Source organism: Delphinapterus leucas, chromosome 6 (genome assembly GCF_059928025.1).
Source record: "Delphinapterus leucas isolate spDelLeu-1000000601 "Yukka" chromosome 6, BTC_Dleu_Yukka2, whole genome shotgun sequence".
Lineage (NCBI taxonomy): Eukaryota > Metazoa > Chordata > Mammalia > Artiodactyla > Monodontidae > Delphinapterus > Delphinapterus leucas.
The window spans coordinates 38,881,501-38,897,237 of NC_143134.1; the positions used below are offsets into that span (position 1 = coordinate 38,881,501).

A 15,737-nucleotide genomic window follows, 5' to 3' on the forward strand; every position below is an offset into this window, starting at 1 on the left:
GCATCCAGGAGCAAAAGACACTCTCCTGTGAATGAAGAGAACCTGTGTTTCCAGATCGCTTTCCCCTGGAAAGGTTCAGTACATCTTATAACCATTATCACTTCATTCCTCATAATATCCTCGTGAAGTGGGTGTCAATTGTTGTGCGGCTTTTTAGCAGATGGAGAAACTGCAGTATAAGAAGACCGGTCAAAGTCAGCCCAGGCTAAAGAAAGGATCTCAGTTTCTAGACTCCCAGTATCAGCACAGACATCAAACTGCACTGATGCCTGTTTACAGATTCCTAACGTGGAATGAGATGTTAAACTATGAGAGGAAGATCAAAGCACTAACTCCATCTGCCAGAAACAATTTTTTAAGGTAGTATAAGTAGCCTTACCTCCCAAGGAAATTATGGGAGACTGTTTGAAAATGCTGAACTTTCAGGAAAGAAATGGGCTGTATGTTTTATGAAAAAATATGTACATAATTTTGGCTGTTTTGATCATAATTACTGAGATGACAGTACAGGTGAATTTTTAGTTCTGAACTTGGATATACAGCAGTGGTAAAGCTGAAAGCTGACTTTTTCAAATCAAGACACTCAGAGTCAAAGCCAAGGGTGAATTTTTCCCCTCTGAGATCATGTGGCTTAAATAATCACAACAGACAAGCAGAAGCATTTCCACTTCGCTGGGATCCAGAACTTACAGGAAATTACTCTTCTGCATGTCTGATCACTATGGAAATTGATTTTATACAGATAGCTAAAAGTACACAGACCCACGACTGCACGCCCTCCATCTCTGTACTAGTGAGCGGTACTTCTGCCTCATTACTGAGACCTCCTGGGTATCTGGAACAGCAGGTTGTTTTACCCTCTGGCTGGAGAGTTCCCTTGCTGTACGCCTACGTCCTGAAAGGCAACTCTGAGTTTTAGGAGTGGGGTCTCCAGACCCTGTGAGCTCTAAATGTGGTCACGTGTAGTTAATGCTGCAAGGGAGAGAATATGCTGGCCATCCTGCACGACGCTGGCTAGAAAATTAATCTGTGTTTAAGGCTGCGAAAGCGACCAGTTGCTCCTCTCTTCGTAATATTACAGTACACAGAAACAGACCCAGGCGTGCGAGAAAGCAGTATTGCCTGTGGTGTATTGCTTCTTCGGTTGATCTCTGGGGTGGAGTGGCAAGGATGGGGAACTGACTATTAACCATATCTGCTGCTTGTGCCTATCAACTTGTTGCTGATCAGGAGAAAGGTCTTTATCACTCTTGGCTCTGTCTTCAGCCTCTTGAGATTCTAAAGATCACGTTCTATCTGCGCCTCTAAAGGAAAGCGCAAGGCCCGGTAATGTTCCCAGGAACTGAGAGAAGATGGAAAGAATTTGGGAAGTACAGTTCTAGATGGATGAAGGCTTTAGGAGCTTCCATGCTCAGGGTCTGAAACAGAAAATGCTCTTGTTCTGGAATGCAACTTACATTCTGTATGGGTTTTTACATTTTAGTAATTTACGTTTATAAGTTCCCTCCCTCTGTGGGGGGATGCAAATAGTGTATGCCTCAAAGCTTTGCACATGGTTACTTCTTTTCTCGATCAGAGCAAGTCATTTGTGCTTGGGTAGATAATGAAAATTGCTGAGGTAACAGTTACAAACGAGTACTCCCTAGCTTCGTGGGGGAGGAAAAGTACTGAATTAAAACAAACACGTGAATGCGCACACACAAACAACAATAGCTGATGAGCAAAGAGAGAACCCGCAGCTGTTGATACCGCTGGAATATCAGGTGGGCAAGGCATGTTGGATAAGGTGCTGTTCTGCCAGGGCAGACAGGCACCCAGGATTTGTTTGAATCTCCTTCAAAGCACTTCTAGCTTTTTCTTTCCTTGGTCTCATCAGCATTTAAACTGAAACCTCACACTGAAGATGTCTAAAACATGACTTCTCATCTCCGCTCTTCCACTGCAAATACCCTCCCTTCCTTCCCTCTGGCCCATGCTGACTCCTGAGACCAAACAACTACCAGCTGGATTTCCAGGGCTTCTACCCTCAGCATGTAACTAAGTGGCCAAGAGAGAAAGGCCAGGTCACGCTAGACTCCTCTTTTCAGCTTTCACAACCAATCAACCAAGTCTTAACTGTGGCACCTCCGGAATATTCCTGAGATCTGTTCATACTCTCAAAGCCCACTGCCACCATCCCACCCACGGCTCCAGCTCTGGATCTCTTGAGTGAACTACTGTACCGGTCTCTAATTGGTCTCCTGACGCCTAGTTCTCCCCACCCCCATCTATCTTCCACGCTGCCTCCCCCGAGTATCTTTCCAACCTGCTGACGGCACTTCCCTACCTAAAACCTTCAGTAGTACCTCTGGCCTGAAGGCTCGAGGCTAGGACTGCTGAACTGTATCTCCATGCACCCAGGACTCTGAAGCTCACCAGAGAACCTCCTACCCTGAGTCATGACCTGTGTCATGTACATCTTCGTCTTCGGAAGTTGACCAGGAGCTCCCTGAGGGCTAGGCATAGAATTGATTCCTTTCTCTTACCTAGTGTCCAGCCTAAAGTCTGGTAAGGGAGGTGCTCAGTAGAGAATGCTAAAATTAATCGAAGCAAGAGAACAATGGAAACGCAGTATGACACAGACGTGCCAGCCCCAGGACCCTAACTGGCTGGTCTAAAGTGAAAGACTGTCCTGTTCAGAACAGCTCACGTGCTTAGCAGATGTGCCTGAGGATCGGTTTGCAATGGAGCCAAAGGTTGGAAGCTCCAGGGGTAGGTGTGGGGCCTTTGGAGACCTGGATAAAATTGGTACAACATGCCGCACAGGCAAAAGGGTGAACGGTCTGCTTTAATAGCTGGATTCGATTCTGAGATTAGCTGGCAGGAAAGAAGATGTTTCAGTTTCAAAATATATTCTAGTATACTTGCTGAAATACATTCACTGTAGCCATGAAATCTCCTTAACGCCTCAGGAGAATTTTAAAAAGAAGCTTAAGCCTGCTAGCTAAAAAGTGATCCTAACTGGGCGAGGCATCCTCTCAAGGGTGAAGGTTGGTGGTTGTGGCCACCATTCCATGGAGATGCTGCTCTTAACTTCCACAATCACAACAAAAGTCTCTTTGTGGGTCCACAAAAAATATTCGCAATGATAAAATCCAGGTCCCCCAGAGCCAGAGGGCTTGGGGCCATCCAAATGAACTCCATAACCTTATTAGGAAGAGGATGAAAAGAAAGAAGACCTCCAAAACTAAAAATGCACTTTGTGGCTTCCACGAAAATTGCTGTATTTGTGTCCTGAGAAGTTCTTCTTAAGGAATGCATAGTCGTCATTCAGAAACAGACTTTGGTAACAGCCTAAGGAGGTAATATACAATTTCTATTCATTTTCTTTTTCCTTTTTCTGTATTAGTTCCTAAGGAAACTGCTCCATTCTATTAGAGGACCTGAAAAGTTATTTCAGGGCAAGTACAAAAGAAAAGAAAAATTCTCACAGGTAAACTGTTGTTCTTGACCTTAGGAATAATGGCTACATCTGATGTGATTTTTTACATGAAGAAAACCCATATGTTTACTTAAAAAAAAAGAAGGATGGTAAATCTGAAACATTTCAGACATTTCAAAACAAGCCACCCTAACTGTTAGAACTTTTCTGCCCTCCATTCTTTTCCACAGCAGCTGAGGCCACAGAGTGTCCTTGGCTTGCCTCCTCTACCACTTTCAGGACTCCTGACTCTGGGGCTCCCCTGCTGCGCGTGCTGGCTCCCAGAATCCACACTCCCAATATTTCTAGACCTAGTTGATCATCCCGGGACTCCTGCTGTCTGCGGAGGTCCCTCCTCTATTGAGAGAGGAAGATTAAACTTTCTAGGTTGCAACTTGCCCAACAATGGCAGAGTCATTTTTAACATTAAAAATAAAACTGGGCTCCAATAAAGATGTTAAAATAAATAAATAAATAAATAAAACTGGGCCCTTAATTCCTAAATCGGTCCTCACCTTCTTTCTTCTGGGATGCTCTCCAACAGCATTTGAAGGAAATCCTGGAATAAGAAAAAGACAAATCATTAAAGATGTCCATCAGTAAATAACCCTGCCCAGAGTCACGCCAGGGACTGAGCGTTCCCAGCTGCTCACAGCTCACCTGCTAGGGAAGGTAGGCCGATACTGAATTATTAGGCTATATACTCAATTTATTAATTTACCAGGGCTTCAATCAAATCAGTTACAACCACAAACAAATTGAAAAAAGTAACGTTTGTTATTTTGACCTAACCCAACAGTTTATTTCATTTCATGTTTCACTATTTTCAAAAGGCTGGCCAGAGCATAAAGCACTATCCCTCTCTACTTAACCATGCTCTACTCTTTGTGAGCTCTCTCTGGATATCCTATTACACACTGAATAATCTCAACTCTGGGAGGCTAGTAACCAACAGCTTTTTTGCATTGCTCTATAGACAATAAAGACGAAAATCAAGACAATTAATATCCCAGTGGAGGAACAAAGATGTCACAATTCCAGAAATCATTCACGGGCCCTTGCCTCCATCTGCAGCCTCTTCTGGTGCCACTGTGCAAGTCCTCAATTGTTTGATATTTAAGATGTTTCAAGAATAGATTTTTTTTTTTAATCTAAAGGCATGACTTACACACAAACCCATTTTATCCTTTATTATGGAAAATTTCAAACACATTCAAAAGTAGTAAAAAAGCATAATTACCTTCACGTACCCATTATCCCACAGCCAATCTGCCCCATCCACTTACCTACCTCCTGTATTATTTAGAAGTTAATCGCAAACATTACATAATTTCACCAGTCAATGTTTCAGTAAATATCTCTAAAAGATAAGGCATCTTTTAAAACATAACCACAATACCAGAAGACCTAAAAAATATTCACACACGAATGTTCAAAATCACATTTATATTTAATTTGCAACTTGTGTGTTGTGACCAATCTTTTTACCCCATCTAACTCTGGAATCTTGATTTGGTCTCAACTAGGTTTGTCAGATAAAATATAGGATGCTCAGCTAAATTGGGGGCATATTTACACTAAAAAGTTATTTGTTCTTTTTCTGTTATGGGGGTTGTACATTTTTATTTGCTAAATGGGTAAGTCTAGTGTCAACCCTCCCTCATCTGAAGGTCTGATAAGATACATTTTGGATAAATACAGAACACGAAACAAACAAGAACAACGTTTAACTTTCTAGAGGCTTGATATTGAGCAATAAATAAGACCTATACATGAAGGTTTTCTTTCAATAAATTGAAAATAACCCTTCAAACTGGTCCTTTAAAGAGGGCACATGTGTAAGCCCAGATGACCAAATATGACACTGCTGAATGAGCATCCCTCCAGACTGAAACGCCCACCCCAATCAAGTCTGCAGATCCAGGGTCAGCACAGGGCTCTGATGAGATCCATTTAACTCAGAGCGTGAGGTGCCAGCAGCAGTGCAGACCGTCGTATTACAAACAGATGGAATTACATAGGAATAGAAATCTGCAAACAATTTGTATGACAAGGGTGTTCTTTTACTATCATGGCATTAAGCACAGCCATCACTACATTGGTGAAGCCAGCCATCACTTCCTATGTGTTTATGGGTGGCTAGGTCCATCTCTTCCAGAGGCAAAAATCTTTCTATTAAGAGCAGTAGTGAAAGATTTATTTCTTGCAACTTCTGTTCTTCTAAGACTCTACTTGCCTATTGCTGCTTCACCCAAAATAAACAATACAAATACAACAAAACTAATATTAAAAACATGTATCAGTCCATGCACCCCAATGTTCATAGCAGCACTATTTACAATAGCCAAGATATGGAAGCGACCTAAGTGACCATGGATGGATAAAGTATTACTCAGCCATAAAAAAGAGTAAAATAATGCCATTTGCAGCAACGTGGATGGACCTAGAGATTATCATACTAAGTGAAGTAAGTCAGACAGAGACAAATATCATATGATATCACTTACATGTGGAATCTAAAAAAATAATACAAATGAAATTATTTACAAAACAGAAACAGACTCACAGACACAGAAAACAAACTTATGGTTACCAAAGGGGAAGTGGGGGAGGGATAAATTAGGAGTGGGATTATCAGATACATACTACTATGTTACACACTACTATATATAAAATAGATAAACAACAAGGCTCTACTATATGGCACAGGGAACTATATTCAGTATCTTGTAGTAATTTATGATGTTAAAGAATATCTGAATCACTTTGCAGTACACACCAGAAACTAATACAACATTGTAAATAAACCATAGTTCAATTAAAAAAAAAAAAAAAACATGTATCAGTCAAAATGGAAGGGGACAACCCCAAATAGAATAATGCACCTGCAGTGGGTATATTGGAAAAAATATCAAAGGAAACAAAAGCAATATTTAGAATGCAAAAAAGTATTTTTGACTGAGGTTCTTAGAGTCATTATTTTTATTATTTTAATAATTATTTTGTAAAAAAAAGTTGAATTAGAAATTAATTTTTCATAATCTATTATTAGATTACTTTGCAGATATTTCATTGGCTTAATGACAGAATTCTTGCTTCTTAAAAATCCAAGTACTGTAATTATAATTTCTTATAATTTTACTTCATTATCTCCTTATAGTCCATATCAACTTATCCCACATTTGTCCAGTAATTTATGACCAATTATGTGGGGGGAAAATTACATTAACTCAATGGCAAGGGGGAGAATTTAATTGCATGAGAAGCAGGAAATCCAGAGTTAACCTTAATTCTGCCCTTTTGCATTTTCCAATTACAATTGGATCTTTCTTTACAAAACTGCAGGGCGCAATGTTTCAGATTTTGTGTGAATACAAGAAAACTGCAGGAAGTCCCCAAGAAGCCCTGCTTCATTTTTTAAGAAAGATAACTGTCCCACTTCTTAGCAGGTGGCCATCCGCCTCTTCCTGTCTCAGAGCTGAGACCTGCAGGACACACAGCAGCTAGCTGAAGGCTGCCAACCAATGCTGAGGATGACGGGTCTAAGGGATCACCCTAGGCCACAAAAAACCAATACCTCAAGCATCTCTGAGACACGATGCCTGTATTTCCACAGGCTATGGGAATGTTTGTCTACAGTGCTAGACATTCTTCTCTGTCCTATGCTACATCCAATCCAAGAAGACACTTGGTCTCATCCAGGCAGTCTTTGTATCATCAGTGGAATCAACTCAACTGGCCCTTTGTATTCCTTTCATAGACATACTCTTAACCACAAAACGCTAGTTTTCCTGGTTCTAGTCATAAATTGGCATATACTCCTGGAGTGGATTCATCATAGAAGCCTTTCCCCATTCTCCACAACAGAATGTTATAAAAAGAAAGATGTCTCTTATGATTATTCCTTCCCTTACCACCTCTTTTCAATTTTCATCTGTCTTCACTCTTCCCTTCAGCATGTTGGCACTTTTATAAAAACAACTTACAAATATCAATTGGACAAGGAGGGTTTTCTTTCAAGGCTGATTCTAGGATCACCGACAGGATCTAAGACACTGACTTGATCTAGGATCACTGACAAAGTCAGCTAGCAACAAATACTAGGGGTCCCAGTTTCTCACCACTAGAGTATGCCTGAAAAAAATTAAAGCCAAAGACAAAAACAACAACAACAATCCTGCCGTTTTGACAGTGGGTCGGGGTGAAATTTTATCTGGATCCCTGACAATTATTACAAGCCCACACTCTGGTCGAAAAACACATTCCTTGGGAATTTTCTTTTTCATTTATTATTCTCCTAATAATCTATATACTAATCAGGTCAGTCCCAGACAGCTTATTTTGATTATCACCTAACAACACTAAATAAAGCATTACAATTAAAAAAAAAACTACACCGATTTCGGCACATGACGAATTTGGTAATTAATTTTTAGTCCTGGTGAAAGTATTCAACAAAAAGCAGGCGCATGTAGAGTCTACTGGATAAACTGACACTGGCTTGATAATTACACAGGATTAGGGATTTCTGTCAGACGTTTTATGAGTAACTACTATGGTCATAGGGAAGGGGGAGGTAGGAGAGGCAAAACAAATAATCAAAATGTTGAAATAAGGACAGTGTTGGCAGCATAAGAACTGAAAAGGAATGAAATGGTCAGGAATAAGTTATTGTTAAGCTCAAGAGAGCAATTTTAGTCGGGAGGTAGAAAGATGATAATTCTGAAATACTGGGCAGATGGGGTATTCGGAAAGAAAAGGATTCAAAAGTAAATTGGAAGAAGAAGAAACTGAGGAACTTCTGAGTAAAGAAACTGAATCATGGTCTTCCTCATCAATAACTAACTAGCAATATAAACAAAAACACAATCCATTTAAAAAAGTTAGCAAAAACTTCACCAGCAGCGTCCAAACATGGAAAGAATACAGCTTGTGGCATAAACTTCAAAGAGACAACTAAAGAAGAAACATAAGATTCCAACACAGCCTCCAACCCTCCCTCTGTACCACCCCCTCCCTCATGCTTAGCAGGAGTGGTACTGGTGAATTGCCCAAACCCCACAAATTCTCACAAATACCCACACATTTGGAAAGAAACAGGAATATCTTTATTTTTCCTCTCTTTTTGACTGTGAAGGGACTGAAAAATGTTTGCTCAAGTGAGATGAGCAAAACCTGGGAAATAAACAACTGAGGATGACACTCTCATGAACTGTACAGGATCTAGGGCTCCAAGCTGAATTGGACGAACAATATTAATTGAGAGAGTACCTGCAATGGAAAAAAGTGGCACCCAAATTAGGTGAAGAGAATCTTGGCTGGGAACCTTTAACAAAATTTCAAGAGTTAGTGGAGCCAAATTCTTACAACAAAGGATGTATACAGCTCCAGAGGAGCTCTTCCCCTCCACCTTCTCCATGCATAATATCCAAACTTCAAACCGTAGCTCAGAGGGGAAGAAAAACACTCCTAAGACAAGTTACAAAAGAAATCAAGGATAATGTTCCAATACATATGAGAATAAACAGAAGGTCAGGACAGTACAACTCATGCTGAGAATGAGCCAGAAAAAAAGTATGGCAACTATGCAAACTAATACAACAAAAACCCACCAAAAGAGAGAGACAGAAACAAGAAGCATAGCATAAAAGACAAAGAATCCAGTCTTGAAGAAAACATAATCCAAGGCACAGAAGAAAATTCTCCACGAATGCTTTACACTAAAATATAAATTAAAAGAAAATAATAAGAACATAAATTCAGTAAAATGAAAGCTCAGACAAGATGACAAAACAACTAAATGAGAGGAAGAGATTTCAAAGCAAAGGGAATAAATTAGGAACCAAAATAATACCACTATACAAGCATTAATAAAACAGAAACATCAAGGAAAAGAACAGCTGTTAAAGAAAAAAAATTATAATTTTATAATAATAACATTAATAATAAAAAATAATATTGCTTGAGATAAACATACACTATAAAGAACAAAACGACAAAAGCAACTAGAAAATAACAAGTACGAAGGACAAAGATGACATAACATACAGATAACCAGTAACCTCGATATTCAGAATCCTGCAAGGGAAAAAAAAAAAAAATGAATGTGTTCAAACATACAATTAAGACAATTTTACTGAAAGAAGGGAGAATAGATTCTGAGTCTAAAAATGCACAGTGTTTTCCAGGAAAAAAAACTGATGCAGACTCATGGACACCAAGCCACTTTTGATTAAATTACTAAACATCAATGGTAAAGAATTCTTCTGTCACCTGAGTGGTATAAAGAGAAAAAAATAGACTGACTTCGAAAGTTTCAACAGCAGTATTTAATGCCAGAAGGCAGTTGAGCAATAGCCACAAAGTTCCGAGGAAATGAAAGCATGACCCAAGAATATTATACCCAGACAGTTTGTAATTCAAATATAAAGGCAACAGGCAAACATTCTCAAGCAACTTGACCATCAATTTGCTAACAAAATTTAGCCAAAGAAGAGTTGAATCAAAATAAAGCATTCATGAATACAGAAGCGTGGTAAAATGACTGTTAGTGAATACCGAAATCCTTTACATACAGAGCTAGGACTATGCAATGTGAAAATTATATTGTAGTAACAGCACACACTATAAATGATATAAACCTCTTAACTATGTAAAGATATTAATTAAGAACAATCTAGAATTGGGGGAAAAGTAGTTGAAGTACATAACTACTGGTTTCCTCATCTTTTACATAAGAGAAAAAACTGATGCTTTCTAAAAATAAGATATATATCTAAAGAGAAAAAAACTAACAATTTCAATCTCTTAAAGATTTTCTGTAATTGAAGAATCTTTTAGGAAATGATCTCTCTTATATTTATCTGAAGTTCAAGAAAGTCTTTTATATTCACCTTAGTTTCTTTTTCATGTGTTAAACCCAAGTAAAATAAAATTTAAAACATTTCATTAAAAAGCACATATAATATAATATTTTTAGAAAATTATTTCTAAATATGTCTTTGTATCTATACATGTGTGTACAATCAAACACACATACATATGTACTATATACCCATATACACGTAGATACGTGTATACATATCATATATAATATATAGAAAGAGAGAAAGAAACGGAGTGCAATTTCTAGAATGATGTTCACCTAATATTAATTATAGGTAATTATGGATGGTGAGATTTTGAATGATATTTTATATTCTTCTTTGTACTTTTCTGTACTGCTTATTACATTTTTTTACAATGAGTATGTGTCAGTCGAAAAAGCAATAATTTCCAAAGTTACTATGGGACTGGCAGAAGGACGACTGGATATTCACATGCAAAAGAATGAAGCTGAACCATCTACCTCACACTATATACAAAAATTAACTCAAAATGAGTAAGAGACCTAAATATAAAAGCGAAAATACAAAGCCCTTAGAACAAAACATAGGAGTAACTTTTAATTAGGCAAGAAGATATTTGCAAATCATATATCTGATAAGGGACTTGAATCTAGAATATATAAAGTACTCTTATAACTCAATAAAAGACAACCCAAATAAAAAATCAGCAAAGGATCTCAATAGACGTTTCTCCAAAAAATATATACAAATGTCCAATAAGTCCATGAAAAAATCCTCAGCATAGTTACCAGAAAAATGCAAATTAAAACCACAATGAGGGCTTCCCTGGTGGCGCAGTGGTTGAGAGTCCACCTGCCGATGCAGGGGACACGGGTTCATGCCCCGGTCCAGGAAGATCCCACATGCCACGGAGCGGCTGGGCCCGTGAGCCATGGCCGCTGAGCCTGTGCGTCCGGAGCCTGTGCTCCGCAATGGGAGAGGCCACAACAGTGAGAGGCCCACGTACCGCAAAAAAAAAAAACCCACAGTGAGGTACCACTCACACTCACTATGATGGCTATTATCAAAACACCCAAAACAACAAGTGTTGGTGAGGATGTGGAGAAACTGGAACCCTTGTGCATTGCTGGTGAGAATGTAAAATGGTGCAGCCCTTGTGGAAAACAATATGGCAGTTGCTCAAAAAATTGAATACCACATAATCTAGCAATTCCACTTCTAGGTATATATTCAAAAGAATTGAAAGCGGGGACTCAAACAGATGTTTGTACACTAATGTTCACAGCAACATTACTCACAAGGGCCAAGAGGTGTAAATAACGCAAGTGCTCATTAATGGATGAATCGATAAACCAAATGTGAAATATGCATACAAAGAAATATTGATAGGAAGGAAGGAAGGGAATTCCCTGGTGGTCCAGTGGTTAGGACTCTGCACTTTCAGTGCTGAGGGTTCAATCCCTGGTCGGGGAACTAAGATCCCACAAGCTGTGTGGTGCAGCCAAAATAAATAAATAAAAATAAAAAGGAAGGAAATTCTGATACATGCTATAACATGGATGAACCTTGAAGACATTTTGCTAAGTGAAACAAGCCAGATACAAAAGGACAAATATTGTATTGTTCCATTTGCGTGAGGTGCCTAGAGTAGTCAAACTCAGAGACAGAAAATAGAATGGTGGTTGCCAGGGGCTGAAGGGAGGAAAGAAAGTGGAGTTATTGGGAAGATTGAAATGTTCTGGAGATGCATGGTGGTGACAGTTGCACAACAATGTCAATGTATTGATACTTAATGCACTAACTATACACTTAAAAATGGTTAAAATGGTAAATTTTCTTATGTATATTTCATCACAATGTAAAAGGTTAAAAGGTAAAATTAAAAAAGAGAAATGAGGTACTGATACATGCTACAACATGAACCTTGAAGACATTATGCGAAGTGAAAGAAGCCAGTCCCAAAAGGCCGCGTATCATATGACTCCATTTATACGGAATGTCCAGAATAGGCAAATCCATAGAAAGTAGGTTAGTGGTTGCCTACGGCTGGTGGGAGGTGGAGATGGAGCAGCGACTGCTAATGGGTGTGGGGTTTCTTTGGGGGGTGATGAAAATGTTCTGGAATTAGAGAGCAGTCACGGTTGCCCAACGTTGTGAATACACTAAAAACCACTGACTTGTACACTTTAAAAGGGTGAAATTTATGGTGCGTGAGTTATATGTCAATAAAGCTGTTATGAAAAAACAATAAAGCTATAATTCAGGAGAGTTTAACAAAAGTAAAATTGAACGATTTGGTGGAGGGAGCACTAAGTGTTCCATGGGAAGCGGGTAGCAGAGCCTCAGAAGTCACAGTAAACCCAACACTCCTTCAGTGCGGCAGTATCTTGGTGAGAAGTGGTTTGGGCTATTCAGTCAACTGATCATATAAGACTCCTGAGCCAGTTTTCAAGCTGCCTTTCCAAATACAGGTTTAGGAATACCGCCCCTCCCCTCAACCAAAGAATAAGAAGAGGGTAGAGACACGGAACAGGTATCTAGTTTTGTTACACTCATGCTATTCCTTGCACATATGTTCAGATTATACACGTACACCCTTTACATCTAACATTGTGCACAGTTTGACTTCAAAACTGTATATGAGCACAACTGTCAAAAATCAAAAATACACATTAGTCCAATCTGCGCTGGGACTGCATCCTTTATTCTCTATCAGCTACGAGCAGTGTTTTCAGAGCCTCTCCCTCTTTGTTAACTTTCTTGTTATGTGCAGCTTGGCCTCACGCCCGTATAAACTGACAGAGTCTCTCTCCGACAGTTTTGTGGCCAGACTGTCTGAATATTTCAGTGTATCTTGTCTTTAATCTATTTGTTTATCAAATATATATGGTGTATGTACTGTGTGCGAATCGTATACTAAGTACTGGTGAAATAAAGTACTAGTACTTCGTACCGGTGTGGCCTTGTTGAGCTTATACACAGAATGGAGGAGAGAGAAAAGAAACAAATGGACCCGTAAAGGAAAATATAATTGTGAAGAACGGTGATGGCAAGGAAGGCAACGAAAAAGGCAAAGGTTAGAGAAGAACTGGGTGAATGTATATCTGCTCAGCTGGAGTGACTCTGAGATTGTGGCACTGACACTGAGACAAAGGACAAGCAGCCAACCTTGCAAAGCTCATTGCAGGTGGAGGGGAGAGCAGGATTGTTTCGTTTTTGTTTTCCAGGTCACTTAAGGTGCAACTACCCACATCACTGTGCACAGGACAGCTTTGGGTTACAGTCTGTCCTAAACTACGGGGAGATCACCCTCCCGGAAACAACACTTCCCTGTGTCCACTTCATTAACTTCCTATCTTTCCTACTGTATTAAAACAAAAATCTTTTCCCTGCTTTTTTTTTTTGCCGTGCGCGGGCCTCTCACTGTTGTGGCCTATCCCGTTGCGGAGCACAGGCTCCGGACGCACAGGCTCAGCGGCCATGACTCACGGGCCCAGCCGCTCCGCGGCATGTAGGATCTTCCCGGACCGGGGCACAAACCCGTGTCCCCTGCATCGGCAGGCGGACTCTCAACCACTGCGCCACCAGGGAAGCCCTCCCTACTTTTTAACATTCACATCATCTAGTCGCCACAAGCTACACCTCCTCCAATTGTATATCATGGACTCACAAGGACTTATAAATTACCTGGGAAAGAATCAGCTGCCCATGAAATGTGTGCACAAACTTTCTTAAAAATGAAAAATAGGTGTCATCTCCAAGTCTTCTGGCAAGGAACCGGAGAAGGAAATAGCCCTAAAAGAAAGGAAGAAGAAAAAAAAAGATACTTATCATGTGTTCATCAGAAAAATGCTTACAAAGTCAACTCTAACCTACCCACCAGCACCTTATGCTCATCTAGAAAGTTTGGCCTGAACTGTCCCAGGCAGCCCTTTATATTCTTACCAGTAAGGTCGAGTCTGGTACTTAAGGATCAACTACTCTGCTTTCAACTGATCTACTAATGGTATCACCATCTTGTTTATCCTTGGCTTACATGAAGCCTGGAGGTCCATCATGGACCAAAAGGGAAGAGAGGCCCAGCTCCTCTCTCCCTCAGCTATCAGGAAAGGCCTTTACAACTTAGAATACTTTTTAAAATCACTCCTATCTTGTAGGTGGAACCTGACAGCAATTTTAAGATTCTGCTCTTCACAGCTGACATGAAGCAGGGAGAAGGGAGGTACAGGGAAGGGAACAGTTCGGCTTCCTTTGATTCATGCCTCATTATTTGGGTATGAAATGCTTTAACTATTGGACAATCAGAATCTGCTCAGTCAAATGTCATTACAATGTTGATGATTTTTTTTGTTTTGCCCCAACCACGTTACTAACCTTCACTGTTTATATGTAAGATCTAAAAAGTGCTGCACCATAATAACTGGCTTCTGCCACTCAGATATGCTTACCTTTAAATAATGAACCTGCATGAAGACCTTATCCGGATTGAGCCCGTGTTTGATGACAGAAGATCCTGAGTCACTCACGTGGCCAGTTTTCTCTTTATTGGGTCTAAAATGATGCAGTAAAATTTTCTTTAAGTATAGCATATTCTTAACTAATTAGACCATAATATCACCTTATTTCTTATTTTCAGAGTTGCCCAACAGCGTCTTAATTCTATTCAATAGTACCAGGTATAATTTAAAACGGTTTATGTTATAAATGCATATACTGAACAGGGAGGGATTTATATCTGGGTTGGCAACCTGAGGTTGGCTACTGGCAGTATTCTACATCATCTTATCCAAGATTAAATCTTGCCAGACCCTCAAGGAATCTCAGCTCCAACATGAATTATTTAAGAAACTATACACTTTTCTTTTGGTGGGAATGTTGGACTGGGAAATGCAATGGAAAATGTAGCTTTACTTGGAAGAGTAAAGAACTTATATCTTTTCCAAAAAATTCTGAAAGCCCCAATGTTATCTACTTCTCTTGATTTGCATTTAGTAATTAAGGCTCCTTTAAGAAATATTCATACTCTAAAGCCATTTTAGAGCCACAGAAACAAAACAAGAAAAGTCACAGAGGCCTATGTTTTTAGAACAGGTAGAGACATTAGTAATCACATACTTCAACCTCCTCATCTCACAAATGAGGGAAACAGGCACACAGAAATTAAGTCTGTATCCAAGGTCTCACAGCTTGTTTTGATTCATGGCGACATTAAGGATTGAAGCCAATGATGTCTCCTTATTATCTATCAGTGGTTTCCATTATGCTCCATGGTTTTAAATATTTTAAAAAATTCCCTTAATAAAATATAATTGTGTTATAGTGACAATTCAACAACTAACTAAATTCAAAGTAAGTGACAAGGTATTTACAGCTTTTAGCTGTTCGAAAACCAGTCACTTATTGGACAAACATTGAAGAGCATGTGCTGG

The 15,737-nt window shown here is 39.4% G+C and overlaps 1 protein-coding gene across 10 annotated transcripts in view; it reads right to left on the reverse strand.

The window, feature by feature from the left end:
- The window catches only part of AOPEP (aminopeptidase O (putative)), a 390,564-nt gene that overhangs the window by 142,226 nt on the left and 232,601 nt on the right, over positions 1-15,737 (reverse strand). For all 10 annotated transcript variants that reach the window (XR_016393524.1, XR_016393525.1, XM_089913028.1 and 7 more), the window contains exons 8-10: positions 14,757-14,859; positions 13,996-14,103; positions 3,976-4,019 (exon numbers count right to left, since the gene is read on the reverse strand). Coding sequence is in view for 8 of the 10 variants with exons in the window: in XM_089913028.1 (XP_089769154.1) it covers positions 3,976-4,019; positions 13,996-14,103; positions 14,757-14,859 (255 nt within the window). In the remaining 2 variants the exon portion in view is untranslated. The remainder of the gene's footprint in view (positions 1-3,975; positions 4,020-13,995; positions 14,104-14,756; positions 14,860-15,737) is intronic.